A 20,385-nucleotide genomic window follows, 5' to 3' on the forward strand; every position below is an offset into this window, starting at 1 on the left:
AGTCATTACCAATCCCATTTAGTTTTTGAGATAATAGGCAAAACATGCCAATTAACCAAGTATCGTCAATAACTCTTGGGGACAATCGGATAGTTTTGGTTATATAGGAAGTATGTATTGTTAACTTTGATAGTCTGAGCATTTGTGGATGTAAGCAACTCTAGGGCACCGTATGCCCCTCACAAACAGCAATACCATACTGTAAACAATAAAAGACATCGGCATGAAAACATGTGAAACAAATGAAAGGTGATATAGACCATTGGCCCAATTTTATTACATTTCACATCTGTATCTTTTATTAGAGAAGCCACTCTCATTTTCAAGCACCAATCTAAAATAACCATTGAACCAATTTGTGTTCTATATGAAATTCATAGATCGTTTATGGAAACCATTACTGTTATATTTACGGAATTTACAGGTACGTGTTATTTGTAACCCATTATTGTGACAGCAACACATATGATTAGGACAAATACAGTCCATTAGATTTCGATGTTGTTGTGATTGAAGATTCTTTTATCTTTAGATAACCAACCGTATAGAATGTTCTACCTACCATTTTCTTCTGTCTGTTCACATGCGTTGCTATTAGTCTTTTGCTCTATATTACATGTATGTTTATATTCATCTGAAGTTTGTTAATGTAAAACATGAAAGAATTAGCGAATACAAATATCGATATATAGTGATATCAAAACGTTAAAATCAAATCTTTAATTATATGTTTCACTATCAATTTTACTTAACTATATCGCATTACGACAGAAGTGTCTCTTACTGATATATAAGACTAAATATCTGTAATTTTAAAAACATAATACAAAAGATGTAATGCAGATAAAACCAAAAAGTACAAAAAAGATATTCGAAACCAGGAAAAAAGGATTGCAGGATTGGAACCCTGTATGGCAGTGAAATCTAAAATAACCTGTTTTTAGTCATATAGCTCTTCACTTTGGATTATACTTGCATGATTTACACAATTTTGGGTTTAAGTGTTCCTGATAAAAAGAGCGTCAGATGCAGTAAATTTATAAAATTTTAGTATCATTTTCTAACATACTTCATGAAGACTCATCACATATTTGAATTGAAACCTGCAGTTTTTGAGGACAATCGGGAGAAAGAACAATTTTAACTAATTATGTTAGTATATAAAATCATCATGGATACCAGGATTGAATCTTTTGAGCATTTCGTCTACAACAGACTCAGCAGTGACGCTCGAATCAAAATAAGGTTAAAAAGGCCGAATGAATTACGAAGTTGAAAAGCATTGAGGACCAAAAATTCTTGAAAGTTTTGCCAAATACAGTTAAAAAATTTATTCCCGAGGTAGAAAAGCCCGAGTTTTTCGAAAATTTAAAGTTTTGTAAACAGTTAATTCATTATTATGACATATCAATGACATTCCATGTCAACACAGAAGTGCAGACTGCTCGGCTGAGGATAACCTCCGGGAGAAAAACTCCACCAGCAGTGGCATTGATCCAGTTGTTGTATATAAACTCATCATAGATATTAGGATATTAGGCTTTCAGCTCTTGCTGTTGAATATATCCTGAGTTAAAAGACATCGTTTTGCATTTTGTTCGTGTTGTATTTACGGCATAACATAATATGTTATTTACTATCATACATTTGGTTATTTTTTTCTACAGAAGTAATGAAATGAATCGATCATTATCCTTAGCATATTCGAAGGGATAATTTCAATGTACCATAAGAACCCTTGTTTGAAGATCTTTTTTTCAGCAAATTTTTCTTTCAGGGTAATTATGATATAAAACACTAGCAAATGTAAAATGCTGCTTCACATGACGGAAAGATCATAATGGGAAAAATTCAATTTCTTTGGTATAAATATAAATTTTATAAACATAGACATCAAACTTTGAATATATCAGGGAGGGGTATCAACATAACAAAAATGATAATGATCGACTATTTTCATTCTTTTGGAGAAACTTCCCAATTAATACGATATTCCCGGGCTTGTATTTCCTATAATTAGTTACTTGATAGAGGGTTGCTGCTCACAAGGAAGCTATTAAATCAAGAGTTCTAAATGGTGAAATTTAAATCATCTTATCGTAAATTTTACGGACGCCATAACGAGTTGGTTGATCCTAATTAGATTATTTACCGGGTTTGTAATAACATGAGCAACACGACGGGTGCCACATGTGGAGCAGGATCTGCTTACCCTTCCGGAGCACCTGATATCACCCCCAGATTTTGGTGGGGTTCGTGTTGCTTAGTCTTTATTGTTCTATGTTGTGTCTTGTGTACTATTGTTTGTTTGTCTTTTTCGTTTGTAGCCATGGCGTTGTCAGTTTATTTTTGATTTATGAGTTGGAATGTCCCTCTGGTATCTTTCGCCCCTCTTTTTTGATCGTTATGGAATATCCGTTTCACAGATGATAAGACTTGTTACCGGATTTGTACTAACATGAGCAACACGACGGGTGCCACATGTGGAGCAGGATCTACTTACCCTTCCGGGGCACCTGAGATCACCCCGCCCCCCCCCCCCCCCCGCCAGTTTTGGTGGGGTGTTGCTTAGTCTTTGGTTTTCTATTTGTGTTTTGTGTTCTATTATTTGTCTGTTTGTCTTTGTTTAGCCATGGCCTTGTCAGTTTATTTTCGATTGATGAGTTTGAATGTCCCTCTGGTATCTTTTGCCCCTCTTCTTAATGAAGTGTGTCTAAAACACATAAATGAACAAAACCTTAATTTGTACGTTCGTCGTGGGTATAAGATATTTGAGTATCTACTTAACTGAAAGCTGTTTGTTTACCGTCGTTCAACAGTTTTTAACAACTCTTGCCTCTTATGTAATTTTAAAGTTTGATTTCAACGAGACAAAACATTATCAACTCTATATTAAGTATCGACATCAACAAACGCTGCACAATGGAAAAATGTCTAGATATTTTAATTCTCATTTTCACAGATATTGGCTGAGAGTAGTCTCATTGCAACCCGTACCAAATACTGCTGCACTTATATATTTAGAATATGTTATGTTATTTGTTATAGAAAAAAATTATCGAAGATACAAGACATACAATTTGTGCTACAAGCATGTAAACAAAGAAGCGTTAAACAAACAAAACAGTGCGTATAAGCGACACTGATTTCTTGTTACAAAATATAAAAGTCAGATACAGTTGTGCGGAAAGTATTTAATGGAGTATAAAGATGCATCTTTATTTATAACCATTATGTGTATCGCTCAGCGATACGTACTGCCATAATCGTCATTGTATATAGTCTCTTGAAGTGGCATAATTGTTAAATGTGGCTCGCTAAGGAGGTGAATATCCAAAATTATCAACCCGAGTAAGGGTAATTTCACAAAGCTTTTAGCGCAAGCGCAATAACCCTTACTCGGGTTGACAATGTTTGATATTCGACGACTCAATGGGCCACAATTGTATTTAAATTTTGTGAAAAGTTGTCTCATTTGCAATCATACGGTATTTTCTTTTTTATACATAACTGTTTTATTATATCCCGCAATGGTGGTAAGTCGTGCACTTAAGGCCATTTTTTATTTTATTTTTCTGTAGACTTAGCTTTGATTTTTTATTACTGTGTATTGTCAAGCTTGGTTACTCATTATTGTTTCTCAGTCACTGAATGTACGATGTTGTTCTATACTGCAGCAGGTGACCCGGTTTGTTTACATTCAAATTCTAATGGCTTCAAAACCACGTGACACATTGAATCGTTATATCCAATCAAATTGCTCTACTGTCAATTAGGTGATTTTTTAGTACAAGGCAATTATATTATTTGTTTGTATGATATTGCTTTGAAATAGTTTGCAATAAATTGGGGGTTTATTCAATAGGAAACCTCATTATTAGCCATGAAATTTGATATCAATGGAATTTTATATGAATATTTACTTATGGTCAGAATATCGATCTCTTTATATTGAACCAATTTTTTTTTAATGAAAAATATATGTATATTGTTTTTTATTAACCTACTCTATATTCCTGAACAAAAATATGGCATGATTATCGCTTGTTTCCCAAAGTTTTTCTTTCATTTTGGAAGGGTTTTTTTTCGCGGGAAAATCGATTAAGACGTAAGGTGTTTGCCATTTTGAAATTTTCAAAAATACGATTTGCTTGGCCTGTTTGGTCTGCCTTTAAGATTGATGACGCTTAATGGAATGTAAACAAAGCAATGGAGGCTGGAAGAGGGGATTTTTGAAGTTCTGGAATGTTTTTAGGCATTCGGAAGTTAGGTTTGAAACGGCCATTAAAAAATTGGCATTTTTGTACAATATTCTTTAGAATAACAATGAAAACATCTTTAGAAATATTTGTTTATTTAGAAGAGTAGAAAAAATGTATTCTGCACTAATTTTATACGCTGGTATTAGCGTAGTGACGTCAATGCGGAGTTTTCCCGTGTGATAAGTACAATAACAAAATCCGAACGAACCAACATTATGACCGATTATAGACTACGGTAGGATACCGAACAAATAATTAAATGTAAAATATTGCCTTACAGGAGAAAAGAAAAATTTGTCAAAACACTTACATTAGAAAATTAGTTTGCGTCTTAGAATTTCTTGTATGTACAACAAGGGTAGACGATGTTCTGTAAGATATTGATGGCTCTGAAAAGGACCCTTTACGAGAGATATCCACGGAACTTGTTTGATCTTTTTTCCTCTTTACATGAAGGGCTTCTTACCTGGCTGTTGCCATTTTAATTAGAGGCGTCAATGACGTCATTTTTTTTTGGAGATTACTCGTGCAAAAAAACAAGGGCTGAAAAGATTATTCACTGGGAATAATAGTATTGTTCGATGGATGATTCAATATGTCGGGGTTATTCATCGCTCCTGCCAAATTTTGTAAACAATACAGCGAAATCAAACTATGACACGTGATTTCGTATTATCCAATCACATAATTACTATATTATGTAAAGGCTAATAACATTACTCATTAGCTTACCTGTCATTGTCGATGCGTCAATACAATCTCTCTGAACTATAGAAAACAAATATATTTCTTGTGATTAGTGTAATATTGACACCGTGTTTTTGGTCGAAAATTTTTAACCTACCAACCGCATTCATTCGAGATGGTGTTTTTCAATTAGCGGAATAAAAAATCTTTCCATAAAACAACTACTGTCCTACCTTTTTTTTGTGACTGCACTGTATAATCCTAACCTTCACATTATCAAAGATTATTTTCCATTGTAAATCCGCCATCATGGTTTCTATGATAATCCTTTATTTACATAACATTCCTTACTCTCCGGTAATAACCTTGTCATTGATGTGATACAGTTTCCCGCGCTTTTTGCAAGTTAACAATACAATTGATGAAAAGATCCGAGTTGCTTCAGAAAATAAACTGAACGTGAAACTTCACGGCAACACTTCCGGTAAAATCAATGTCGGATTCCACCGTTTGAAATAATCTTGGATAATGCGAAGGTCAGGACTATACAGTGCAAACACAATAAAAGGTTGGACAGTAGTGTTTTTTTGGAACGATACTTGATTCCCCTCATTGAAAAAATAGTAATTTTACTACGTCTACTGAGAACAACGATGGTGTCATGTCAATTAATATTTCAGTGTGTGATGCGTCTCATATATTGAGATTAGGGATGATATTGAAAATGGAAGATTAGCTTCATATTTTGTTTCGTGACATTGACACAGATGGGCAACTCCAAACTAGAATATATTACCAATTTGAGGATTTCAGCTCAACATTACTTTCGAAGCATCCAATGACAAAGCAGTAACATACACTTTGTCCCATAGTGTACATTTATTTATTAATACGTTACGCTGGTGCATTTTCACACTGTACAAACTCGATTAACAGGGGTGCGCCCCTAACACAAAAACCGCTTCAAAAGAGTTATGTGGATAAAGAGACTGAAATAAATACTGCATACGTTATATGGCCAACATTTGTAATTAGTTGCCCGATACAATGTGACAACTCACTAGCGACATGCTTTTGCGGTCATTAATCATAATTACTAATGAATTATATACGTATATTTACGGATTCTATCCTATTCCCAATTCCGACATTTTGACTGAGAATGGTTTGGCGGTTGATGTATGCATAGCAGAAGATGTTACATAGTCGAAGCCCCTGTTCTGTTCCTTCATTTATACCTTCATTTTGTATCTTCCTAAATGAATTTACGAGATTTGAACACCGATAGTCTGTTGTTTGTTTTCTATTTAACCTTTATTTTTATTGAAAGAATGCAACAAGGCAATGCGTGACAGGAAAAAGTAAATTTCCCCAATTTTTTTCAGTTTAATGTTTTTATCTATTTGGTTTTTTTTTGTATCGTCTTTTGAAATAACAAAAACAGTTGTTCTTTCGGATTCAAATATATAAATAAATATGTCATTAGATTAATTGCATATTCTTATAATGACCATAACAACATGTAACATGATTTGACATGAACACATTTTAGCCAGTAAACAAAATATTATAATGTTTTCTCGTACTTTCTTACCTTCAATCCTTGAATGCGATTCTGATTGGCATATCAAGGGAAACGTTTCTTCTATGGAACGCTCATTGTCTAATGCTACTTTTGTTATGATTTTACCTATATATAGTAGATAGAATCCATTTTAATATTAAATGAAAGTTTGTTTTTATATCAAAACGTATATAGCATTAAGTAATACTTAGTCATGTCATTCAGTGGTGTAGCTTGCCTTCTGTTATTTTTTTATTTAAATATCTCCAAATGTCTGTTAAGTTATTTACTTTTATTAAAGATTTAAAACTATTTACTGATTGGATATTTTTTACCTCTGAGCGAGTACTTTTTCTGTCTATCGCTTTCATCGTATCATTGAAATATCCCAACATTATTGTAATTCATATCCCTTATTCTTTTAATATATTATTTACCTTAAAAATATATTTCTATTACTTTTTACAATTACGTGCATTTATACACATTAGTGTATAAACGCTTTCAACAATTTCTACATGAGAAGAACTAATCGTCCATCTACATCATTATGTGTATTTATCAACTTTTAATGCAGTGACTTTTGAATGAGAATAGCCACACCCATACTAAAGGTCGTTCCGTGACTGCAAAATATATCAAATTCTGATTTTTTTTTTATTTCTGTTTCTATGTTTTCATCAAAATGAGTTTCTTGTAAAAACAATGACTTCAGTTAATACCGCGGCAGCCCCAATACGCTATCGAGGTTTTTACAATTTGAAAAAGAAGAATATATTAAAAGTGAAAGTTGTTGCTTAATCTTATTTCATCATAATAATATTAATATGCCTTAAACTAAGTTATGCTACCGAATTATTAGTTGATTCCTTGTATTTGCACAATTTACAATGTTCAGATGAATACATAAATCTTCTCAAAAGCATTATCCACTTTTCAAATCGAATCCTTTCAGGGAAATCCCAGATTTAAACTTTCTAACGAATACAGGAGATTCAAAATGTTCCTTAGTCTTTAGAAAGTTGTGTATGATTTAAGCCGATACTATCTAATCTACGGGCAACTAAGTCATAAGAACAATAAAACACTTGAAAATATCACATAAATCAACCACTCTGAGAAGTCAGTTTCCTGACTTGCTAGCAGTAACTAAAAGCTAGCTCAAAAGCCTAATCTGGCGACATAATTCCAAGTCGTCGTACTCTAATATAGGAGGCTGTACCTCACTGTGACATAAGATGTCATATCAGAAGGAAAATACGACCTTGTTCGATGGCCAGATAAAAACCTGTACAGATTTTCCAATACAGAAAAACAAACGCACGATTAGGGTTTATTTGAAATCATTTAAGTGATGATCATTTATAATCATCACTAAACGACGAACGGCTTGTATTGGTTGTTTCTCATACTGGCATATTGTGGAAGAAATTCAAATTCGTAAACGGTTTTGAAAATTTTCTCATTCACGAATGAAAACGACAACCGGCGAAGTAATAACATTTATGTTATCCTGAAGTAGTCATGATAAACGAAAACAGTATTTGGTTGAAAACTATTATATATAAACAGACATTATATTTGAACTACTAGTAACAGACATATAAATAATATTTCTCTGGGATTAGTGTCTCCTTTAAATATTTTCTGCTAGTGAAAACTATACATTTCAAATAGCGAGAAAAAAACATTGAGAATCGTAACATATAAATTATTTTTTTGTGCATGTTGATTGATGTATATATTTTTTTGATTTGTATTAAAGTCATAAACTCTCTGTGTATTTGAAGTTCTACACTTAGGGGAAAATTTCAACACACAACGATGTTTCAACTTTAAATTGGTTTAAAACCATTTACGTCAATATGACAATAAGTTGAAACATGAATATTGATATATTTGAACTCTATTATTCTAAAATAAAAGGTCAATACACAGTTTTGTTTACTCGCTAATGCGTATTAATCACAGCCATCCACATGTTTAAATTGGGATATATATATAAAATGTCAACATTTTAAAAAAAGACCTTTAATTTATTTGTTTCCGTTGCATATTTTTGTACATTACGAATTGGTGACAGGTAATTTGCATTCGCCTGCAATACTTCCTTACACAACGTGTCACCGGGTCGGTGTATTCGAACTGTTCGATGGTTCTTAAATTTGTTACTGAGTCTGAGTGATGATTATTTCATTTTTTCGTCTTCGTTTTTGTAGACTTTTCTTCTATTAATACACGGATGCATAATTTTTTAATCCAGTCAGTTTCAATATTTTTAGGATCATTGTATTTATCAATATGAAATCATATAATATTTATATAAATAAACATTATTGTGACTTTTTCTTTTCATTTTATCAATAAAATATTTGAACCTGAAAAAAAAAATTTAGATGTTACGGTTATAAATGCGGGTTTGAATGTGGCTTACAAATTTATATTTTAATTCTTTTCGGCCATAATTTGATTTTCCTTATATTTATATTCAAAAACCATTTTAAATCTTTATTCTTTTAAGTTCAAATTAGTAAGAGGGCATTTTGTCTGTTTTCTATAAACCTCATCCAATCATATATAAGTGGTACTAGTATCATGGACGCTACGTATCTTAGATGTATATGCAATGAGGAAAATAAGAATATGGAGTATAGCCTGGTTCACGTTATATCACCTTAGTGTATATCTTATGCTTCTTTTACAAGGGACATTCTGATCTTCCAACTTTGTGACAACAATATCAACATAAAATTTGGGAACATAAAATGCTACTCAATTTCGACATCAGCTGCAGATAGTGTTTCTATGTTTGAACATGCATTGGGACCAATATAGCCCTAAATTGTTCCCGATCAGCATATATATACAAATACCTTACAATAAAAAAGTTCCGATGATCTCATTGCCAGCTGAAGCCAGAGTGTTTGTTACATATTTGATAAAAACGTTTTTCTAAAAGTGAATGAACGGAAGAGAGATATTTGTGAATTTGACACAACTATATACACTCAGTTACTTGTAATATCTTTATCAATTTCAGAAGAAATCGAAGCTAGGAAATAGTAAAATACATATGGTATCGCAGAATGAAATGCAGTAATGATAAAGAAATTGCTTATCAGAATCTAGTTGCCACTTTTTTGAAAAGGATAACATTACATTTTCGAACTCCTACCTTTCGGGATGTTTTTGCTAAGTTCAGTTCTACAACTTTCTTTATACGGTGTCGTTTCTGTAAAAGACAAATTAGTACATCATTGACATTGCAAATATTAAAAGTAATAAAAACAAAGCTAGAAATAAGTGATTCCATTGCCATCTAGTAAAGCTATGGAAACCTATATAATTTATAAAACAAAAAGTCACATAGAAAATAAACAAAACAGAGGTACACAATGGCTTTATTCTGTGAAAATTCCCGTTCAAGGGATTAAGAGGCAAAACGGAAAACAATATGACAAATAGTGTCCATATATGACAAAATTCATGTCATTCCAAAGTTAACTTCACATAGTTTGTACTTGTTTTGGCTTTCGAACTTTTTTTATTTGAGCGTTACTTGTTAGTCTTGTGTGGACGAAACGCGCGTCTTGCGTATTAAATTTTAAACCTGGTACCTTTTGTTAGCTATTATTCGTATGTTTCTCTGTCCTATATGTTCTCCAATTTATTTGTATTGTAGTCCTGTCATGTAATATTGTCATTTTAATGTTATATTTAACATTGCCGTAAAAGCTGGAGGTTTGGCTAGCAACAAAACCAGGTTCAACCCACCATTTTTTTTCTTAAAATGTCCCGTACCAAGTCAGGAAAATGGCCATTGTTATATTATAGTTCGTTTCTGTGTGTGTTACATTTTAATGTTGTGTTTCTGTTGTGTCGTAGTTCTTCTCTTATATTTGATGTGTTTCCCTCAGTTTTAGTTTGTAACCCGGATTTGTTTTTTCTCAATCGATTTATGAATTTCGAACAGCGGTATACTACTGTTGCCTTTATTTGACACAAAAATTCAGGAGGAAGAAATAAACTTGTAGATACACAACTACATCATGTGAGCAAGTTGCCACAAACTCTGTATATGATACTTCGTTGATTGATTACTTTTAACAGTTTTAACTGAAAAACATGTATAGTGTCAATCTATTCAAATCGTGAGATATGTTAATATAAATGTTATACGTTGTGAAAGTCATCATTGATTTCGTTGATTTGGGGCTTATTTGTAGCTTCATCTGATGTTTTGTGTATTCTTTTTCTGTATCCAAATAATGAGATGTGGTATGATTAAAAATGAGACAAATATCTACCAAGGACCAAATGAAGTGGATGTGAGCATTATAGACAATCATACAACCTTCAACGACGAGAAAAACACATACCGTATAGTCAGTTGTAAAAGGCCCCGACATGAAAAATATGAAACATTTCTATTGCGAAAACTAACGGCCTAATTTATAAACAAACGAAACTAATATAACAGACGTAAATGCCAACCATTGAACTACAGGCTCCTGACTTGGGACAGGCACATACAAGTTTTCCATAACAGAAATAGAACATAACTCAAAACCAAAGATTGTGCAACCCGAAACCAGCAACAATCGGGGATGAAACATGCGTACTTGAAGTGTAAACAGTTATCGTAATGCATATGTAAATAAAATCCAATGACAAGTTGTAATTGAGAAAGAAGAGAACATGATTGAAGTTATGGCAATCAAACATATTCGTGGCCAATGACTGATAACCAAATTCTGCTGACGTACCTAAAACTTTCGATAGGAATACTTAACTCATAATTTCTTAGAACCGTACATGCAATATCTTCCTTGTAAACACCAACCATCTATCAATTGATTCATGATAGGAAACGTAAGTTCTTGAGAGTGAGAAAATTTAAACCATATGTTTTGTCGTCAAGTTCAATTCTGATCATCATTGTCGATTTCTAGATGTAAGTATAGACATGACGCAGAAGCAACTATATATGTTGTATCCTTGATTTCGGGTTCACTGGCATCGGAGCAGTCACTAAAGTCACCTCAACAAAGGCAGAATATAGAAATGGGATACTCAAAGTTCATAAATCGAGGAAAAACTAACAACGCAATAGAAAAAACAACAACACAAGACCGACGAAATGATATCTCTGAAAAAACTAAGAAGAAGTAAGGATGAATATCACGATACAAATTTCAGAATCTGTAAAAGTATTAGAAAAAACAAATTTGGATTATTTATTGCAAGATCATCCTCTTAAACAGTGCCAGCATAAAATTGTCCTCAAGGTATAAAAGAAGTCAACACCAGAGGAACATATTTGACTCTCATAGGAATGCCGATTATGTTTTAAAAAACACGTCCTCTATAAGTAGCAAAAAACGTTTTTAATAAAACAATGCAGCATTTTGATAAAATCAGATTAAGTGATGTGTTAGTTCGATTCAGAGAGGATGTTTCCAAAGTATGATTTGTTTCTCTTCTAAAACCAGGCAAGGCGTACGTTACTGACTTGATTTATAACAAACCTTTCTAAAATTGTCCGTTTATAAATTTTGAAATTATTTAGAAACTAAGGTTTCAACTCCCTCAGGCAAAGTTGACCTTAGATAAATTTGGCTATTTGTTTTATGTATTTTTGTCATATAGCTCTTTAACTGTTTCGGTACTTATACATCCCTCGGATTTCAAATGTTTGGCTTTGAGCGTTCCTGATGAAGGTAAATCCAGAAAAGCGCTTCGGACGCATGAAATTATTAAACGTGTTATTTTCAATTTTTTGAATGATATAGATAGTTGTTTTTTTTTTATTAATTCGTTTTTGTTAATACTCATTTTAAGTTGCTATTTGAATAATCTATAGTAAGGCTTAAAAAATAATTGATGATTTCGAAAGTAATTACTTCACAAAAACCCAATGAACAGTTACACACAAGGAATAATAAACAGATAAAGAACGTTGTATATATTAAATTTTAAACCCAGTTATGATAGTGTAAGGAATAGTTGGCAAGTCAAGAGCCTGCAGACCAGTGGTTTTTATTTGGTCATCATATCTATCATATTTGCTAATTGTTTTGTTATAAATTAATTCATTCGTTTTCTCCATTATAGCCACCATACCGTATGAGTTTTAATCATACCACATCTCTTTATTTGTATAATGACACTGCAAACGTGTATCAAAAAGAAACATATTGGGAATGTGTGATAATCATTAAAAATTATATCGTCAAAGAGGAATACGTATTTTGTAAAAAAAACAAAACAAAATCAGATCTATTGTCATAGTAAGCTAAGTATTTGGCAACACAAAGCAACACACAGCCAAGTAAATTCAGGCCTGAAACCAAAGTGTCCCGGAAAAGGTTAACGACCCTATTCTACCTTGCACATTCGTCTAGATGCTGATGAAAACAAAGAAAGTCGTTAAACGCTGCATTTAGGAATAAAACATAGACACCGACATTCAGTTTCAACTCATCATATCGGTGTCTACTGTAGTTTCATAAGCAACACCAGTTTGTCACAAGAATATAACTTAAGTAAACATAAGCCTGGGAACATCGTTTTACTCAGATGCATAGACGCCTTAAATAGGTTCTTAAAGAAAACTGAAGATATGGAAAGATTGCAAATGTGATCACAACAATCCACCAGAAACAAACTGAAACATATGTAAACAACTTATAATATGTATAGATATTCAAGCTACGCAATATTCGTTACTGTTCATGGTATACTAGTTTCCATTTGTTTCGTGGAGAAGGAACAATGAATTTCAGAGTAAAACACAATACAATATACCAATTTTTTGTTCAAAAATGAAATTAAATGAAGACACTTTTCCTCAATCTTCATATTTATTCAACAATGTTTAAATGTAGAATTATAAATGATAATAAAATACTGCAAAGAAAATATGTCATACAAAGAAGTAACCAACCCCGGCCACATTTTCATATGACTGTCCCAAGTCAAGATTCTTCTCAGTAGGTGCAATATATCATATCCTAATGTTGATCGTTATTATTTTGCAGAACTTGTTCTAAATGGTACATATATTTTTTCTGTTATTCAAAAATGTATTCATTTGTAATATAAACTGGGGACACTTAAAAGTATATGCTATGGACACGGTTGCTTTCTCGTGGACGTATTCTCAACAAATTATGGCTTTTGCATCTATCTTAAAAGCCTTTGAAAATTCATAGCATTGATTTTGGTCACATCGTACGTTTTATGCATATTAAGATAAATACCTTTTAACGATGTACTCTGTGTAAAAGTTTCTCCGCAACCTTTTTTAAACAGGGCCATCTCTACAAAACAAATGGCATATCTTATAGTTACGTTACTGGAAAAAAAACCAGTATATATATTCATTTTGTAATCGACCAAAATCAAAAACAGATTGATGACTTTGACCTTACCGTTAAAATTCTTTTTTTGGTAGCTTCGAAGTATCAATTCTATTTTAAAGAAATATTGATTTTAAACGCAAGTACCAGATTATCTTATCTACTTGTATCCAGATTCGGCAAGAATGATGCTTCGTACTATGGTAGGCTAACACATGTGTTTATATGGACATAATACGACATTAACAATACTTCAATAACCAGATCACGATTTCAGTAAATCGTGTTTAATGACATTGCAATGAGAAAACTATCGGCAGTTTGTGGACTGTTGTTTCAAGGTGGTACCAACCATTCCCGAACAAAAGATTTTTTATTGATATGATTCAAATGTTTTGTATATTGGGATTATCCAAATGTTGCATGAGTCCTGTAAACTAATAATTAATGCACAATTATGTAGGTATATTAAAAACACATCATCCTAGTTATATCATAAAGTTAAACAGTTAAACAGATGCTAGGATGATCTAAATTGTTTTTGAAAAATTCTTCAACGTGGTTATGATATACAAATCTTTATTGTATAAATATTTACTGGAAACGCTGTTACTTTTTATCATTCTATTGAGTAAAATTCATTTATCTGCATTACAGTTTAATTGTGTAAGTTCTAACACAGAACTGAAAGCCTAACAACTTCGTTGAAATAACACAAGTCGATCGTTTCGGCAAATACTAAATATATTTCGGAAAAAGCTAATCTGTGACAACCTTTCAAAAGAAATAACATATATTACACTCAGTGACCACGATACTTAACTGATTTTAGACATTTCAGATCTTCCAAAACAAATAAGACATGCTACAACAATAGCTAATGATATGCCAATCGCAATAGAAATTCCAATCCATCTACCAATACTATCTGTAAAATAGAATAATCTTTATATTCAATAATAAATCAATAATATTTTTCAAAAAGTCCCCCGCTCAATGCAGGGGTACACATATATATAACAACTCTTTCTATATACATGTACGATTGTTTTCTACAGAAATTTGTTCTCAATTGACAATTATTGTTATATTAAAAGTGAAAACGTTTGATTTAACCACACTATAAATTAAATTATTAAACGATTTTTAAACCAAAGGAAAGAAAAACGCCAGTCATTATCTTCAGGTAAAATTAAACCTGAAAAATAAACACACACACTTAAACAGAAAGGAATTTTATTAATAATATATACTAGTATGGACATTTGATATTAAACGAATGTATACTAAAATCACAATTGATTTGTAAGAATATGTTGAAAGCTTGAAGTATATTCAAAATGGTGAAAATCTACATGAAATGAGATGAACATACAAAAAAATATATATAACGATAATTCTAAAAGTCAGATGTGAATTTGAGATTTAGACTAATACATATGTACATATCTGACAATAACAATAATGGAGTTATCAATAAAGTTTCATGTACCATCTATTGTCATTACTCCGCTTAAAATTTATAATTTTGCTATTTCATCATGAAAGCAAAATTTTAGAGATAAAATCTAGATGACACTAATAAAATTAAGCCATTATAAATAAACCTGAGATATGGTCCTCTTCATGTTGTATGGTCACATTGAAGTTTGTATGTGAATCATGCCCTTCTTTAGTGTGAGTTCCTAGAAAAGTAAAAATAAAATTATCAAAATTGAATAGTGCAAGTTATACAAGACGTTTTTGTTCCAAAATATCGTCGGTAGATAATATACAAAATACTTTTACGTGTACCATTCAATTGTTGATGTTTATGTGAAATTCATCGAAATCATACAATGTTATAATGTTATTTTATTAACAGTTCCAATTTTACTATACCAATGGCGTTCAGTGATGCTCGAAGTCAATATATCTGGTAAACATTGAAGTAAAGTTGATTATGTCGTGAAATAAAGAAAAAAACTATCTCTGGAGGATATGTGTTGAATAAATACATCAGATTTATGTAATGCTCTTTGCTAATTAAAATAAGTTAGTCATAGTACAAATATTACAGTATTCTAAATCCAAACATAAACGTAATCAAATTATGTAAATCACGCTTATGTCAAGTACTTAATGGTTTTTCTCTTGGACTTATCAATTATAGCATTGATTACTGGTATGTCGGATCCGTATTATTTTATGTATGAGCATATACAGCTTTATGTTCTGTTCGTTTTTTTGTATTTGTTGATTTTACATGAAAGTTTGACTTCATTATCTTTTTTTAAAATAAAGATCTTTTATATTTTTCATTATAACTTTTGAGATGAACAAAATTAGATGTTTTAGTTTGTTGTCTTTTCTTTTATCTTATCACATGGAAATTTTGTTTTCTTTGCTATACATTGCACTCCGCATATTTTATTTTATATTCCGAAATTGAAGATTTGTATAGGTATATTTTCGTATTACACACAAGTACCCATCGCTCGTGTGAAAGGACTTATATTAGTTTTTGTTTCTGCTTCTCTATTCTAGGCGTTCGATTAACCGTTATTTTGCCAAACGTCAAACGAGTAACAATACAAGAAATAAGACCAATACCAGGTCTGGATCAGGGTTTCTGCATTTAATTGATTGAGATTGCCTATGTAATGAAGCATAATTTATAATTCAAAGCAAGAAAACTTTGACGATACTTTTCTTCTACAAGAGTGTCGTAAAATTACAAACTATCGGCAAACCGGAAATGGCTGCACAGTGGATCTTAACAAGGCTAACTAAAGTTTTGTATTATGTTGCAAACCAAATATTAAACCATTCCCCTTCATGGAGCCAGAAAAAAACTTTGACAAAGATGTTCCTTGTACAGTGAGTGTTGTAAAATTGCAAAGATCAGAAAACAGGAAGTTGTTGCATGGCTCATGTAAAAATTGCTTACTCGCTTCAACACCACAGTATCAAGCCGAAGACCAAATAATAATTCATTCCCTTTTAAAGAAGCCATGAGAACTTGGACGAAAGTTTCATACTCAAGGTATCGGTATTTTGAATAGGCTGACTGACGGACAGACAGATATATGGATGGACGCTTTTGGCAGCGCAGGTAAAAGTGTAATCTTTTAACTCTGAAAATCAAGATTATTTTACTGTTATAATATAGAAAAGACAAAATAATTTGATTCGAAATTCTAATAAGCTGTGAACAATGGTGAAAAAAGGTCAAAGCCCCTTCGATCCTTATCATATTTCAAAAGTTGGATAGAACAACATTTGACAAACAGATCGAAAATACATATTTTCAGAATATATTCAATAGGGATGTATTTGTAAAGCATACAACGTGTAAATATAAATATATGAGGTACCTGCTGTGTATGGTGAACGATACGTTGTTTCCAATATAATTTCGATAAAAAAGTAAAAAATTAAAAATACTATTTTCCTACCTGTCACGTTATCTATTTGAATTTCTTCCACGGCACTGTTATTTCTAGCCAACTTCTTGATTGTTGTTTTTGTTTTGTTTGTGTAAAAATCTGAAAGCAAACTAAACGATTTAACAGCTTAAAGAAAACCTGACTATTCACGATACAACTGATATTACATTTAAACTATTCCAGCGCATTTGTTATTGATCTTTTGAAACTACATTCTGAGTGTGAATATCAAACAAGCCTATTTTTATGATTAACATGCATTTATTTCAGAATTCTTCAATACACAAAACGTTCTAATTTAAAGATCGTTCCATATACAAATCATTGTGTTTAAACACAAAAGTTTCAACTGTCTTATTGGTTGATATATAAGTCTCGTTTTACTCGTAAAACGTAAACTCTTCTTCCATGAACAACATATCACCTTTGAAGCAGAACTGGCATAGAAAAGAAAGCGTCAAAAACTAGAAGTAATGAAAAAGAAAGGATATGGTGTATCCATAAATGACACAAATTATTACAAGCACAAACAAGCAAATTAACAGCGCTTTTTTTTGCTGTTCTTCGTTTTAAAGTCACAATAATGACTCAACGAGAAACAAAAACTCTCATTTCACTGCAAGTTCAAAACGACCTCTAGCATCAATTTAAGCGAAATTCTTTGAAAACCGACGATCACGCCAACACTGTGAATTGAAGAACAAAGCCATGGAGTAAAATCACTAAAATAAATATGACACAGAAAGCTAGAAAAAAATAAAGTATTCTGTGCGACATCAAAATGTAAAATAAAAAAATACGTTTACGTCTACGAACAAACCTGATTTTGAAATGCAAATAGTGTTCTTTCGTGTTTATTTTAATTCTACAAATTAGAACATATAATGACTTTTAATGTTTTTCGGACTGGTTTTCTTGTTCGTTAGAAGTAAGTAAAGAAAGTTTACAGAATACAAAATAAATAGATACTAAGGTGCAGTATGTCTTAAATTTTGAAAATGTTTCGATGTATTAAGGAAAAATTGAAAGCAGATAGCATACCTTTTCCATTGAAAAAGATTGTTGCCATTTTTGAAAATTTTGATGATAGTTTGCGATCAGAATAGTTCATTTCACAAGAAAAATGTATTCCGCTCCTATTGTTTATATTATGCCAAATCATACTAAATTCGTTCCCGGATGCAGAGCAACTACACAGGCCTGGTTGACACAAGACACCACTATGCATGCACTGATTATGTGCTTGACTGTAGAAAACTTCATCTATAGTTCGGAAATCAGCCATAAATTCTACGTGGTTTTCAAGCGGTTCGCGGCAAGAAAAACATGTAAGCTTTATATCCGACTTATCTACATTTGCAGATAAAATGATATCTGTAGCAGAAATTATACCTGAAAATATATAATAATTTGTTCTTGTTATGTGTGCAGTATTTAACCAATAAAGATGCTGAAAAATACTAATTTAATGTATGACTTTTTTAAAACAATCACAGAATGTTTGATTTCAATATAACTCAAAGCAGTTAATATTGTGTTAAACCTAATAAATACAAGCTGTGGGAAATTTTGTTTCACACTACAATTGGTCATCAGTTTTTCTGTTAATCTAATCTATGTTATTAACCTGAAAATTTTTATCGGTAACCTAAAACAGATAAAACTGATGACGTTGCACTGTCGATATAAATCAAGTGTAAATATTGCTTTTCGGACTTGTCAAATACTAAACAAAGCCGTATTGGCCTATGGTCTAATTCGGGACGTTCACTCCCAGTTTCAATTGTCTTACGCTTAAGCTTTTTCAACTTTGAACGTATCGTTCTGCATAACTTACATTTGCATTATATTTGTTTTTAATTTAGAATAACATAAAATATCTTTAAATGATGTTTTGTGTTTTGTAACGTCTTGAAACGGAAATTTTTCACAGAATTTTCGAGTAAAACTTTCGATTATCATCATTGTTTCATTTCCGTTGATCAATCATCATCAGAACGAAGACGACTCAATGGTTAAACTGTCTAATCTATTCTTCCAGCTACTTTATATTTGCTACATAAAAGGAATTGTAATAGCAAAAGATTAAGTGATTGGACGAGAAATCATGAATTACATCAATGTTGACAAAACATCCATCGTTACTGCGAAAAGACAATTTCATATATGAATCTCTGTATCTTCTTCGCGGTAAGTTTTTTATTTCAATCATAGAAATTTAATAAAAATGTTATGATCTGGCTGTTTCTGTACTGGACCTGTTATGGATTCTCTATCAGCTGTATTGTCTCTCGAGTCTTTGAGTCTCGGGTTCAATACAGCTTACCTCGAATCTATAGCAGGGCAAATATATAACACCCAGTTGATAACACTACAATACAAGACTTAAGCTTAAGATTAATATAAACATACCTTTTTCTAGTGTAACGTTAGTCTTGAATTCATGTTCCCCTTGAGAACATGTCCATTGTCCGTCTATTAAATCTTTGTGTATTGCCGGTAGCGTTAAACTGATTTCCTTTGTTCTTGAATGAAACATTATATTTCCAATTTTGTTAACAGGAACACAGCGTAAGGCATCGTCTTTGAAAACGCATTTTGCTTGTTCCTGACCTAATCCATCTTTAAAGGATACCGCAGATTCAGAATTTTGAATTCGACAAATAAGTTTTAGATGATTGTTGTCGATTACCCATGTCAAACAACCAGGAACAACTGAAGGCGTTATTACTAAAATAAAAACATACATTTAAATAAAACACAAGACAATTTCTTGGTGGTTTGTTATGATATCCTATCCGAAATAAAAATAAAGCGATGACAACTATCCTCAAAGTTACAATGAAGTGAAAATAATCAATATCATGTAATCTGCTATCAAAAACAGATATATATATATATATATATTAGACATAAACCAACAACAACTACTGAACTAAAGACTCCTGATTTAACTGGCTCATTGATAATGTGGCGGGGTTAAACTAGTTAATTCGCACCAAACCCGCCCCTAATCTGGGACAGTGGTGTAACAGTACAACAGATGAAAAAACTATAAAAAACAGCTGAATTCACCAGATTGG

The 20,385-nt window shown here is 31.9% G+C and overlaps 1 protein-coding gene across 3 annotated transcripts in view; it reads right to left on the minus strand.

Moving 5' to 3' along the window:
- The window catches only part of LOC127704944 (uncharacterized), a 33,011-nt gene that overhangs the window by 6,379 nt on the left and 6,247 nt on the right, over nucleotides 1-20,385 (minus strand). For 2 of the 3 annotated variants that reach the window (XM_052209181.1, XM_052209182.1), the window contains exons 3-12: nucleotides 19,715-20,032; nucleotides 18,344-18,694; nucleotides 17,312-17,401; nucleotides 15,482-15,559; nucleotides 14,698-14,802; nucleotides 13,776-13,835; nucleotides 9,689-9,745; nucleotides 6,544-6,639; nucleotides 4,995-5,030; nucleotides 563-634 (exon numbers count right to left, since the gene is read on the minus strand). In XM_052209181.1, coding sequence (XP_052065141.1) covers nucleotides 563-634; nucleotides 4,995-5,030; nucleotides 6,544-6,639; nucleotides 9,689-9,745; nucleotides 13,776-13,835; nucleotides 14,698-14,802; nucleotides 15,482-15,559; nucleotides 17,312-17,401; nucleotides 18,344-18,694; nucleotides 19,715-20,032 — 1,263 coding nt within the window. The remainder of the gene's footprint in view (nucleotides 1-562; nucleotides 635-4,994; nucleotides 5,031-6,543; nucleotides 6,640-9,688; nucleotides 9,746-13,775; nucleotides 13,836-14,697; nucleotides 14,803-15,481; nucleotides 15,560-17,311; nucleotides 17,402-18,343; nucleotides 18,695-19,714; nucleotides 20,033-20,385) is intronic. The other variant, XM_052209183.1, reaches the window with a different exon arrangement.

This window comes from Mytilus californianus, unplaced genomic scaffold, assembly GCF_021869535.1.
Source record: "Mytilus californianus isolate M0D057914Y unplaced genomic scaffold, xbMytCali1.0.p SCAF_6, whole genome shotgun sequence".
NCBI lineage: Eukaryota > Metazoa > Mollusca > Bivalvia > Mytilida > Mytilidae > Mytilus > Mytilus californianus.